Source organism: Anolis sagrei, chromosome 5, assembly GCF_037176765.1.
Source record: "Anolis sagrei isolate rAnoSag1 chromosome 5, rAnoSag1.mat, whole genome shotgun sequence".
NCBI classification, from domain to species: domain Eukaryota; kingdom Metazoa; phylum Chordata; class Lepidosauria; order Squamata; family Dactyloidae; genus Anolis; species Anolis sagrei.
Window position 1 is genome coordinate 60,521,960 of NC_090025.1, and position 14,210 is coordinate 60,536,169.

At 40.2% G+C, this 14,210-nt stretch overlaps 1 protein-coding gene across 2 annotated transcripts in view; it reads left to right on the forward strand.

The window, feature by feature from the left end:
* The window catches only part of GALNT7 (polypeptide N-acetylgalactosaminyltransferase 7), a 97,922-nt gene that overhangs the window by 54,926 nt on the left and 28,786 nt on the right, over positions 1–14,210 (forward strand). For both annotated transcript variants that reach the window (XM_060778706.2, XM_060778705.2), the window contains exon 2: positions 23–486. In XM_060778706.2, the coding sequence (XP_060634689.2) occupies positions 23–486 (464 nt within the window). The remainder of the gene's footprint in view (positions 1–22; positions 487–14,210) is intronic.

A 14,210-nucleotide genomic window follows, 5' to 3' on the forward strand; every position in this document is an offset into this window, starting at 1 on the left:
TTTATTTATCCCTCTTATGTAGGATGACAAGGAAGTCAGAAATCTCATGCCAAACAATGGAGACCATGGCCTCGTTCCTGGAAATGACAAATTCAAACCTGTGTTACCGTGGCCTCATGTTGAAGGTGTGGAGGTAGACTTGGAGGCAATTCGGCGAAGGAATAAAGCCAAAAATGAAGGGAATCCTCTTGCTGGTGGCAATAATGATCAACAAAACATCATGGAGCGGCAGTATCTTACGTTTAAGCCACAGACTCTTATCTACCGTGATCCTGTATTACGTCCTGGAATTCTTGGTAATTTTGAACCCAAAGAACCTGAACCTCATGGAGTTGTCAATGGCCCTGGTGAGGAAGCCAAGCCATATGTTTTAGGACCAGAGTATAAAGAATCTGTTCAAGCCAGCATTAAAGAGTTTGGGTTTAACATGGTCGCAAGTGATATGATCTCACTAGATCGAAGCATTAATGACATACGTCAAGAAGAGTAAGTACCTGATGTGACTATTTTTATGGTCTTTGTAATAGAATGTGGGGTTTTTTTTTCATTTTTATGCTTAAAGTGAATCCTGGAGGTTTTGTTATGATTGAACTACTCCCTTGTTGACTTATGAATAAGGTTTGATCTGGTCTTTAATTTAGTATACTCTCTTTGCTGTAATTCATTATTGTAACCAAACCATTTGTATTCTGAATCACTGTGAATTTTTTGGGCTGAATGGCCATGTTTCAGAAGCATTCTCTCCTGACATTTCGCCTGCATCTATGGCAGGCATCAGAGGTTGTGAGCTCTGTTGGAAACTAGGAAAATTTTGGAAACTATTATGTTGTTAAACATTTTCCTAGTTTCCAACAGACCTCACAACCTCTGAGAATGCCTGCCATGGATGCAGGTGAAACATCAGGAGAGAATGCTTCTGGAACATGGCCATACAGCCTGAAAAACGCACAACGACTCAGTGATTCCAGCCATGAAAGCCTTCGACAATCCATTTGTGTTCATTTGTGCCCCAATTTTTCCCGTTTTTATTGTAATAATTACTTCCCTTTAGTATCACATTCAAGTAGTTATCCATTCAATTATCCACAATCCACACTTAACTCGAAGAAGTATGCTGATATAATTGGTATTTCTTGATGTGCATATAACGCTTCAAGAAAAATACTGGTATTCCCAGGAGAATGTTACTGACAGTGGTATTTAAAATTCATGTGACTTGCATTATTATATTCACAGTGATGGTTAGTTCTTATTTATCTCAATACAAAAGCAAGGGGACAAGCTATCCCCAGCCTGGCTCTTCCATTGTTTTGGTAGAGTTGTGAGCACATGCTTAACCCTCTTGAGGAAATCAGTGGAGAAAGCATGGCTTTTTTATGGCACAATATACACATTTTATATGTTGTTAAATGTTCTAAATAGTATACCAGGCATAAAAACAGTGAGCAATAAATACTGTTTTTAAAGTCACATTTGATTTGAAATTGCAGTATTTTTGTGTTGAAGGTTTTCATGGCCGGAATCACTGGATTGCTGTGACTTTTCCGGGCTATATGACCATGTTCCAGAAGCATTCTCTGCTGACGTTTCACCCGCATCTATGGCAGGCATCCTCAGAGGTTGTGAGGTCTGTTGGAAACTAATCAAGAGGGGTTTTTATATCTGTGGAAAGTCCAGATTGGGAGAAATAACTCTTCTCTGTTTGAGACAAGTGCTAATATAGCAAGTGGCCACCTTGATTAGCATTGAATGGCCTTACAGATTCAAAATCTGGCTGCTTACTGCCTGCGGGAATCCTTTGTTAGAAGGTATTAGCTGGGCTTGATTTTTTTCTGTTTGGAATTCTCCTGTTTTCTGAGTGTCGTTCTTTATTTACTGTTATGATTTTAGAGTTTTTAATACTGGTAGCTAGATTTTGTTCAAATTTTCATGGTTTTCTCCTTTCTGTCGAAATTGTCCATATGCTTGTGGATTTCGATGGCTTCTCTGTGTAGCCTGACAATGGTATTTGTTAGAGTGGTCCAGCATTTCTGTGTTTTCAAATAATATGCTGTGCCCAGGTTGGTTCATCACATGCTCTGCTATAGCTGACTTCTCTGTTTGAATTAGTCTGCAGGACCTTTCATGTTCCTTGATTCATGTTTGAGCGCTGTGTTCTCTACACAGACTACACAAAGAAGCCATTGAAATCCACAATCATGTGGACAGTTTCAATAGAAAGGAGGAAACCATGAAAACAAAACCTGGATATCATTAGTAAAAAAACCTCTAAAATAAGGACTGTAAATATATAACAACACTCAGAAAACAGGGAAATTTCAGACAAGAAACAATCAGGGACATCTAACACCTTCTAACAAAGGATTCACCCAGACATAAAGCATCAATTCCTTGAATCGTCAATTCTAATCAAGGTGGCCAATTGCTATCTTAACACTTTCCTCAAACAGACAATAGTTCTTTCTCCCAGCCTGGACTTTCCACAAATATATAAACCCCTCTTGCCTGGTTTTCAACAGATCTCACAACCTCTGAGGATGCCTGGCATAGATGTAGGCAAAATGTCAGGAGAGAATGCTTCTGGAACATGGCCATACAGCCCGGAAAACTCACAGCAATACAGTATTTTCTCTGTTAGATGGGGTAAGAGTTGGCCTGCTATGGAAAAGTTTATCTAACACTTCCTATGTTGCTTGCTGTTTGAAATATAACCTTTTTCTCTCCCACAAGGCATAGTGCCAGGATCTATCATCTATCTGACCATACTCTCAGGACAACCATACCTTTGGCTACTATAACTCAACTGTTTGTCTAAGGAACATTTTCCACAATGTGATCTGTGAACAGAATCAGCCAGTTGCTACCCTTCTGGTTATTTTTCTTCTTTGAATTGACTGTCTGCTGCAGAGTGTGTTTTACGGTGAATTCGCTCAGAAAGAATAGTACAATGGTTCCTTTTAAGACTTACGCAAAACATTTCCTTTGCAGTTTTGTGGCAACTGCCAAAGGTAACTCTGCTGGGAAGTAGTTTTGTTCAGTGCATTTTTTCCCCAAGTACAAGCTATCAGGTTTTCTACTGTCTCTTGCCGTTAATAATTTAAGAATTCTGGGCTCTGGGCTTCTCTTCCAAATAACTGGATAAAGTCAAAGATATGTAGGCCGCTACCCAGAGGTCTCTTTCTATAGATTGAATGGCTCTTTCCATATTGAGAAGGCTTTTAATCCGGAATTCCCTTTCTTCTTCCCCTCTTAATACTGTAATCCCCTATACCCTCTGAAAATCAGCTCTGGTAGGTTGGGACGCCAACAATAGCAGCTGTGGAGATTGGAAAAAAATTAACTAAGACCACCTTATGGTCTTGCTTCACCAGCTTCTTTACATAAAAACTACCATTACTATGGTACTGACATTAATATCATTTGGGAACATATTGGGTTGCTGTGAGTTTTCTGGGCTGTATGGCCATGTTCCAGAAGCATTCTCTCCTGACATTTCACCCACATCTGTGGCAGGGATCCTCAGAGGTTGTGAGGTGTGTTGGAAACTAGGCAAGTGAGGTTTATATATCTGTGGAAAACTTCATGTGCCTAGTTTCCAGCAAACCTCACAAAAAATGCAAGATACTCCACTTAGGCAAAAAAAATTAAATGCAAAGATACAGAATGAGGGATGTGTGGCTCGAGAGCAGTACGTGTGAAAATGATCTTGGGGTCCTCATGGACAACAAGTTAAACACAAGACAACAATGTGAATCGGCAGTAAAAAAAGCCAGTGGGGTTTTGGCCTGCATCAATAGGAGTATAGTGTCTAGATCCAGGGAAGTCTTGCTACCCCTCTTTTCTGCCTTGGTTAGACCACACCTGGAATATTGTGTCCAGTTTTGGGCACCACAATTCAAGAGAGATATTGACAAGCTGGAATGTGTCCAGAGGAGGGCGACTAAAATGATCAAGGTCTGGAGAACAAGCCCAATGAGGAGCGGCTTAAAGAGCTGGGCATGTTTAGCCTGCAGAAGAGAAGGCTGAGAGAAGACATGATAGTCATGTGAGAGGAAGTCATAGGGAGGAGGGAGCAAGCTTGTTTTCTGCTTCCCTGGAGATTAGGATGTGGAACAATGGCTTCAAACTACAAGAAAGGAGAGTCCATCTGAACATTAGGAAGAACTTCCTGACTGTGAGAGCTGTTCAGCAGTGGAACTCTTCCCCGGAGTGTGATGGAGGCTCCTTCTTTGGAAGCTTTTATACAGAGCCTGGATGGCCATCTGTCGGGGGTGCTTTGAATGCAATTTTTCTGCTTCTTAGCAGGGGGTTGGACTCGATGGCCAATGAGGTCTTTTCCAACTCTATGATTCTACCTCTGAGGATGTCTTCCATAGATGTGGGCAAAAAGTCAGTAGAGAATGCATCTGGAACATGGCCGGAAAACGGATAGCAACTCAGAAATACTGGCCATGAAAGCCTTCAACAACACTGTGAACATATTCTTAGAACATTATCTTTCTATGTATCTTTATCTTTGACATTTCCCCCCATATAAATAGATTGAAAAGTAGAACCCTTGCCATCTTCTCATTGAGAGGTGGACTGCTACAGTTCTGGTTGTGTGACGAATATGACACAGAAGTGACTGGAAATATTTTAATTTTTGGAAGAAAGTTGCAGTTTGGATTTCATCAGATGGACTTCTGGTCTCATGGGAGCCACATGGAGGCCATCACATGACGTAAGGGCACCTCCAATGGGATTCCATGGGGCTCCCTTTCCACAGCACATGGAAACGGAGCCAGAAGCCAGTCTCCAACAGAAGGAAACAGGCAAAAAACAGGGAAAGCATATGGATGGATGGCCATCCCAGAAGACTGAGAAAGACAGTAGGGAATGGGGTAAGGCGGTTCCCTCCGCTTTCCCCCTCTTTCTCCCTGCCCATTTGATGTCCTATATTTTGAGTATATTTTATTATTGGCAAGCACAGTGTGTTTTATGTGTGTGTTTGAGCAGTCCAGGTGGCTTATTATCACCTCTCACTTGTTGCATACCAACAAAATTGTTTAACTTGCAAGGTTGCAATGGTAAGGTTGCAGACCCAGAAGCATATCGTATGAAAAAGCTTTGAAACTGTGATATATGTTCTTAGTATGCTGAGAAACAGTTAGGTTTCTTTAATGGAGAAAAAACCAGAAATTGTTTTGAGGGAGATGCTTAAAGGATTCGTCTTGCATTTAGCCGCTCAGTCGATTGGTGATGTAGAAACCTGAGTCTTTTAAACTACGCAATTAAAGTGCTAGGATTCCACCAATTGCCATGGCTGTGTTCTGTAAAATCATGGGATATGTAGTTTTGAGAGGTACTCGAGCGCTCTGGAGAAACCCCCGGTGGCGCAGTGGGTTAAAACCGCTGAGCTGCTAAACTCAGGTTTGAAAACGGGGAGCAGTGTGAGCTTCCGCTGTTAGCCCCAGCTTCTGCCAACCTAGCAGTTCGGAAACATGCAAATATGAGTAGACTAATAGATACCGCTATGATGGAAAGGTAGCGGCGCTCCATACAGTCATGCCAGCCACATGACCTTGAAGGTGTCTACGGACAGCGCCGGCTCTTTGGCTTAGAAATTGAGATGTGCACCACCTCCCAGAGTCGGACACGACTCGACTTAACATCAGAGGAAAACCTTTATCTTTATTAGAGCGCTGTTACGAATACCTCTCCCAAACTGCAAAATCCGGAACTCTGTAGGCTGGAATAATGGCCATTGAAGTGGAATGATTTGAGCATGTTAAAAATCCCAATTGGGCACAAAATGGTACATATTCCTGTCATCAAGGAAGATTGAACCCAGCTCTTTCAATATATTCTTTTTATCTCCTTCTCTATCCCTTCTCTTGTCTTTTAGGTTGTAAACCTGAGGGCAGGGATTTTCTTAAGCACTGATTTTTGAAAGCCTCTTTAAGAGCATGTCTTGATTGAACCCTTGGTTTGAAGAAAAAACCCTTGAATCAAAATAAATTGTTCTGACTTGTCTGTTATTGCCTGCTCTAACAGGGAGCAACTATGCAAAGGTGTCTGGCAGAGATCTTTTGTAGTCCTGCAGTCAAAGATGTTTTGAAACAGAAGATGTTAAATTTGAACCTAATCGCAAGGGGAATAGCCGTTTTACTTAGTGTACCAAAAGCAGCAGTGCATTTGGCCTTACTTTGTCAAATTGATTAAGCTTTCTGTGGATTAGAGTCCAGTTCATCAGATGAATAAAATTGATGAGACGGATATCCACATGGTTCACGTGGGTAGAGATTCATAAATACAGAGTACAGTGACCACTCAGTAAATACAAAATAACTGGGTAACTATTAACAGAACAATGTTGATGGCCAAACAAATGGCAATTTATTTATTTACAACATCTCTACCTTGTCTTTCTCCACCCCAGAAGGGATTAAAGGCGGCTTACACTTAGGCAACTATTCGATGCCTTCCAAAACAATGTACAGTTAAAATAAATCTATATAAATAATAATTTAATGTTCGTTTGTGGGATTAACAGAACTCGGAAACCACTGGACAAATTGACACCAAATTTGAACACAAGAAACCAACTAAAGCAATCTATGTCCTTCACTCAAAAAAACAAGAAAAAATTAACCGGAAGGAACTTAAACCCTCCACAAAGCTAAATGACTATACAGAGCATGTGTTAAATGAACACCTTCCCCCGCCCTTTTCTTCTGCATGCGGGGAAAAAACCCAACAGCTGAGAGAGAGGTAGCTTGAGAGAGGGAGGGAAAGGTAGCCAGTATATCCCTCTTGCTACTGATGGCAGTGTGGATTCAGGTAACCCAGAACATCCATATAACCCCTTGGCCTTGAGGAGACTGAAAAGAGGCCTATTTTAGGTTGACACTTTGCCACTTCAGTTGTGTATTGATAGCTTAGAAACCAGCTCTTCCTCTTTTCTTTCTTTCCCATTTCTCCACAATGGGCCACAGCAATGCGTGGCCAGGTACAGCTAGTAGAATTATAAAATACATTAAAACGTATAAAGCAATGCCTTCGCTGTTAACCACATTATCCAAAGTCATCGTCTGGGCCATTCCAATAGTTACTGCACATAATTCCAATTTTATCTATTGCACAGGATCTTCAAAGGTTTAATCAAAAAGCCATGTTTTTACTTCCTTACGGAAGGTGAGCAGGGAGGGGGCTGATCTAATATTCCTAGGAAGGGAATTCCCCAGCCGAGGGGCCACCACTGAGAAGGCCCAGTCTTTCATCCCTGTCAGTTGTACCTGCGAAGGAGTCAGGACCGAGAGCAGGGCCTCCCCAGACTATCTTAAGCTCTGAGATGGTTCATAGAAAGAGATCAATTCGGACAGGTAAGCTAGGCCAGAACTGTTTAGGGCAGTGGTTCTCAACCTGTGGGTCCCCAGATGTTTTGGCCTACAACTCCCAGAAATCCCACCCAGTTTACCAGCTGTTAGGATTTCTGGGAGTTGAAGGCCAAAACATCTGGGGACCCACAGGTTGAGAACCACTGGTTTAGGGCTTTATAGGCTAAAGCCAGCACTTTGAATTGTGCTCGGTAGCAGACTGGCAGCCAGCGGAGCTGACGTAGCAGAGAGGTTGTATGCTCCCTGTATGCAGCTCCAGTGAGCAATCTGGTTGCTGTCCATTGGACCATTTGAAGCTTCCAAACAGTCTACAAAAGCAACCCCACATAGAGCTCATTACAGTAGTTTATTCAGGTTGTAACCAAAGTGTGGACTACCATGGCCAAGTGTGACTTCCCAACCAGGAAATCTCCTGCCCAACTTAGAATGCTTTAATCTTAAAAAACAAAATATCCTGTGAAGTGGGACGACCTCCTTATTTCTGCTAGTTGCATGCCTATTCTTTTAAATCAGTGGTTCCCAACCTGTGATCTGTGGACCACCAGTGGTCTCCAAGAAGTAAAATATGGTCTGCAGCCTCCTGTTACTACACCATTGCAGCGAGAGTGACTGGACTTGCTAAGCATTCTTCTAGTGCCGAGATGTCAAGCGGGGAGAGACTGACTACCCACGAAAGGTGCAACAACAAGCCTCCTGACTGCTGCCTCTCCTCCTCCCTCCCTCCCCTTGAGCAGAGCCATTCCACGTGGCACCCTGAAATGGGGGCGCCTTGGTGTCTTCATTTTTAGGCCTGTTCCTGGGGTTATTTGGGGTGCTGATTCAGAAAATTGCATTGGATAGACCACATCAGCTCTAGATTATGTGATGTAAATGTTTTATCACATAATGTAAAATTATGTGATTTAAATGTGTTATATTAATATGTTTTAATTCCATTTTTAAATGCCAAGATGTTGTTGTTTCTGTATTTAATATGGTTTAATTTAATTTGTAGTTATATGTTACAGTTGCTTTTATATTAGGTTCTTTATATGTTGGAAGGCATTGAATATTTGCTTTGAATTTGTTGGAAACCACTTTGAGTCCCCCAGGGGAAGTAAAAAATATATAAATGATGTAAATAGATACATAAATTATTAAATACGGTTTTCTGTAGGCGAGCAGATGGCGACTACTGGATGGCATATGTTCTGTATCAGAAACTAAAGCCGATGTGGTCTATCCAATGAAATTTTCTGAATCAGCATCCCAAATAACCAAACCAAAACTAAAGTTGTCCAAAAACTGATTCATAATCCTTTTGGTACTAATGTTGGACAGTGGTTCCTGGTCAAAAAAAAGGTTGGGAACCACTTTTATATGAAGGCTGGATTATTTTTCCATGTTGTGTAGATAGCATTACTGGCAGATGATAGTAGAAATCTCGGTGCCCTTTGGCGTTGTGCCTGAACCTATAGGTAAAGCAAATGTATTACGAAGAAACAGTATTCTGCTTCCTTCATTAGAATGATTAATGCTCCCAGGATGGGTAATTCAATGATGCAGAGGATAAAGATCAGGTATCTGGTGTAATCTCTTTGGGCAGTGTGTGTAAAATTGAGATCTTCTGCCTTGCTATTCTGTCTCATAAGGCAAACATCTCAACATATATTGTTTGGAAGAAACCTCATAGCTTAGTGACAGAGTATATAATTTGTGTGCAGTTCCAGCTGAGGTTCTTAACAGATTTGGGAAAAGTTCAGATTCAGCTACTGGATATCTATCACTTTCCAGTGTAGGTTATACTTGATAGGATTTTTAAAAAGCCACCACAATATGGTGGGTTAACTGGAGAGAGGTGTGTCAGCAGCTGATTGGTTGAGTGTGCCAGGGTTCTGGTTGTCTGCTGCCTCTGGCTAGATGCTGAGGCCAACGGTTCTAACTGTCATTCTGCCATTGGTTCTCACTTTGGACGGTGAAGAGGAAGTGCTGGCTGCCAACTATCTTAAAGACTGATAATTTTAAGAAATGTGGCTTATTTAAAAGGCTATTTTATTACTCTATTCCCTGCTTGAATTCAAAGAGACTGATGTATATATTGTTGCCATGTTTGAACTTTGAACTAAAGTAAAGATACTGTTATTTGTTTCACAAGCCAGAGTGGTATTTTATTATACAGCAGGATATACATTGGTTTAAATACTGTGGTAAAGCTTCTACTTATTCTGCTTATTCACATTTACCAACCCTCACAATACCAAGTTAGATAGATCAAATTCCTATGTTTCTCTGGATGTTTATAAACATGTCACAACTGTGTGGTTGGGTGCACTTTTTAGGAAAGGGTAACTGCTGCCAAAGAGCAGAGACTGTACTGTCTTTCTAATAGCATTTTTAAATGCTTCCTAAACTAGACCCGACTACGATATATTATTTTCTCTGTATGGCGGAGAGAGTAAAAGGAAGCTTTATTTTAGTATCACTTAATGTGATCTATGTAACAGACTAGGAGAAGTGTGTTAGTTCATGTGTCACACGTGAAAAGATAAGGAGAGGGTAAAACAGTTCAGGTGCCAGATGGAGACAGGAATATCTGATAACATGTTTCTTCAACAGCTATAGTTGGAGCTAAAGCGCTGCAGAATAAGAGCCAATGCTTGGTGGTGGAGCAGTGCAAAATATTTTGCACAAGGTGGCAGTATGAATCAAGCTTTTCAAGCAAAACACTTTGAAAAAACGGAAACCTATTTTAAAAATACTTCCTTGTTTATATCAAGAAACACAGCTGAGGAAGTTCAGTTAGAAGAAGACACATTCTAATCTTCCTCATAACATTAGCTATCTTGTTGATTCCTGTGTAAAAATCATGTTTTGAGGAAAGAAGGAATCACAAACATCACCTTTCTAAGAGCTTACTAACATTGCTTACCCCAGGGTATATCTAATGTCTACTACAGGGATAAGTACACCTGTAATGTATAAATTACACTATAGAGCTTTCTAAACTGGGTGTTGTGACACGTTAATGTGTTGGCTGCAATGTGTAGGTGTGTCACAGAAATTTAAGAAGAAACCCCTGAGTCTATATGTGAAATAAGCAATAAATCATATATTTTTGAAAACATGTATGGAACTGGGTTGCTGTGAATTTTCCAGGCTGTATGGCCATTTTCCTGAAGCACTCTCTCCTGATATTTCACCCACATCTATGGCAGTATTCCTCAGAGATTGTGAGGTCTGTTGGAAACTAGGCAAGTGGGGTTTATATATCTGTGGAATGTCCCGGGTGGGAGAAAAAACTCTTTTGTCTTTTTGAGGCAAATGTGAATGTTGCAATTGGCCAGCTTGATTAGCATTGAATGTCCTTGCAGCTTCAAAACCTGGCTGGTTGCTCCCTGGGGGATCCTTTGTTGGGAGGTGTTTGGTGGCCCTGATTGATTCTTGTTTGGAATCCCACCCCCCCACCCCTTTTTAGTGCTTTCTCCCACCCTGGATCTTCCACAGATATATAAACGTCACTTGCCTAGTTGCAACAGACCTCACAACCTCCGAGTATGCCTGCCATAAATGTGGACAAAATGTCAGGAAAGAATGCTTATGGAACATGGCCATAGAGCCTGGAATACTCACAGCAACCCAATGATTCCGACCATGAAAGCCTTCGACAACACATGAACGAGAGATTTTCATGAGATACGTTGTGTCTCCCATATCACACTTTATATATGTGTCCATCTTTCTTATAAAGGGTTGGTTAAACCTTCAGCTTGCTAGTAAAGACTCAATTACTGTGTCGCAAAATTATGCATGTCTAAAAAGTGATATGCTATGTATGTACAGGTAGATGAAATGAAATGAAATGCTTAAATGCCGTCCTAAACCGAAAGCCTTACCCCACTGTTTTATCCTTCTTGGGCTCGCCTCACTTACACATTTTCTATTCCTACCTCTCCCAGGGTTTTATCATTTTATCTAATCCATTTTGCCTGCCCATCCTGTTTGATTTTATATTGTGTTAATTTGCTTTATTGTTTTGTTTTGCTACTGTAATTATTTTCTGTTGTAAGTTTTGTTTTTTGCATTCTGTTTTTTATTGTGTTGTATTGTATTTTTGGGGCTTAGCCTCATGTTTGTCGCCCTGAGTTCCCATTGTGATGGTGGCGGGGTATAAATAAAGATTATTATTATTATTATTATTATTATTATTATTATTGGTAATTGAGACATCCACTGGATGTCACTGTTCTCCAAAGTACTAGCTTTTTGAGTTTATCTAGTTAGATTCTAGTTGCTTGGGAACCAGTTGTGGGTGGGCAAGTCATAGCAATGTTTTTTTGTTTTGTGTGTGTGTGTATGTGTGTGTCTTTATAGTTGGGTTACATTAGATATCCTCCCTGAATCAAGACTTGAGGCAGAAACAAGTCAGGGAGTGCTACCCTCCGGCAGTGATGAGAAATTATGCTAGATACCTGTGGTTTCTTCAACTTATTGTTGTGATCTCTAAACCTGGCCACAGAAAGAATTTAGACTTGCACAGTGTATTTATTGTTACTATAACTACAAGCCCTTTTGACCACTTGAAGTCTAGGAACAAAATGTCCATATGAGCTTCTACCAAACTAAGGCAGTCCCCGAGTTACAAACATCTGTTTTACAAACTACTCTTAGTTAAGAACAGTGATAAAACAACAAGAAGTGGGAGGAATCTATTTCCAGGAAGGGAAATTCAGTCTTGAAAATGTTATCATAGGGATAAGGTTTCTCAACTGAAGCTTTATCACCAATCCTGGTTTCCACAACAAGCCATTTTTTTTTCAAAATCCAATTATCACAGGGACTGAAAGTGAGGGGTGTATAACTCAAAGTGCTGATTTTATCATACAAAGCCATATTCATCCCAGTAATACATTACTGCAAAAACTATCTCCTGTGCCAGTCTCTATAATCCCTGCTGCCTTTCACATGCGTTGGACGAGAAATCCCATCCTTTTCAGATAACATTGCAAGTGGGCATCCAGCAGGGTGGAGATCTTAGATTGTTAATTTTTAAAGACATAATTAAATTCATTTATCTTTTCAAGCAACTATTTCAGTAGTTTGTTAACCATTATAGTTCCAATTTAAAAGTTTATCTTTCCTCAGAAATAATTCAGATATTTCCTTTCCTTCCTCAATGTAGCAGCATGGGGTACAGTACAAACTAGCACTTGAAACATATGACATATCTGCGTTACTATTTTGTGAAACTACATTTCTATCGACCTTATCACACTAGAGAATGAATCCATTTTACATCCGGTTGCTGCCTCCTTCAGAATTCTGGGGTTTGTAGTTTAGGGAGGAGCCTTTAACAGACTCCCAAAACTACAAACCCCATAATTCTGCAGGAGGCAAAAACCGGATTAAAAGTGGATTCATTCTTTTGTGTGATGAAGTAGTATAATTATAAAAATGATACAGCAATATAACATATTTATACCCTTGGTAATAGAAGAAGGAACAAATTGCAAGTAATTTATTATTTGGAATAAATTACAACTGAACTACTTGTGGGAATGGTGGGAGTTGGAGTCCAGAACACCTGGAGATTAATTGGTGGTGACGTCTCCAATCATAAAGATATACTTCATTGCTAAGGAGATGTCCTAATAATGGTTCTCTACTTTTAAAAAAAATGTCCTGCCTAGATTTGCCGGGCTAATTGCAAGACTCTTTAGCACTAAATAAGGACATTTTTTTTCCTTTGATGCTTCTTAGTGGATCACTAACTAATAAAATGAATGACTGTTACAAGAGAGACATATATACTAATTCAAAAGAAGAATACCATGCTTATGAGAAATTACATTTTTCAATTGTCTGATTTTTCTCTGATAGGCCTATTTTGAAATATCGAACATAAAAATACATAGAGATTGCAGGAAAGAAAGCTCTGTTGACATTGATAGATAACTAAGGGCCCTTCCAGACAGACCCTATATCCCAGGATCGGATCCCAGGTTTTCTGTTTATCCCAGATTATCTGGCAGTGCAGACTCATATAATCCAGTTCAAAGATGAAAACCTAGAATCAAATCCTGGGATAAAGGGCCTGTCTGGAAGGGCCCTGAGTTCCCACTGCCAGATAATATGAGATAAACAGAAAACCTGGGACCAGATCCTGGGATATAGGGACTGTCTGGAAGAGCCCTAAAAAGTGTGTCCTGCTCTCTCTTAACTTCCATGGAAGGCTTTTAAAAAATAGAACTCAAATGTAGAGGAACTCTGTTTCTTAAGTTTGGTTTTCATTCCTTCAAAAGTAAGAACTCCCAGTCATTGCTGTTTAGTCATTTTTATCAGTATAGGCACCATAATGCATTTTACGTGGCGGTGCCCTTTAAAGATGACTCAGAGGCTTCAATTAGGATAGCTTTAAGTGTTTTGTTTACATCTGTCTAGCGCTGAAAGCATTGCTTTAGTTCAGGGATTCTTAAACTTTTCCACTTGTGGCCGCTTTTGACCCGATATATTTTTATGTAACCCCAGATACATAACTATATAAAATAGGTATAAAATCAAACAATTACTGATGACAAATCAGCATTTGCAAGGCTTGCTCAACAGACTGATTTGCCTTTTTATAAAGTACAGTGAAAACATCTTTCTCAAAGTCTGCTGTAAGCACTGCAAAACAGATGTATGTAAATGTCTAAAACAGCCTCTAGATGACATTCAGAAAACCTTTACTGTTGCCAAATCTTTCACAACCCCAACTGTCTTTGCAGCCCAAAAGACAGTTGCATCTGTCAAGTAGGAAATTTAGGTACCACTTATGTGGGGAGGCTAATTTAACTAATTTACGAGGCCATAAAA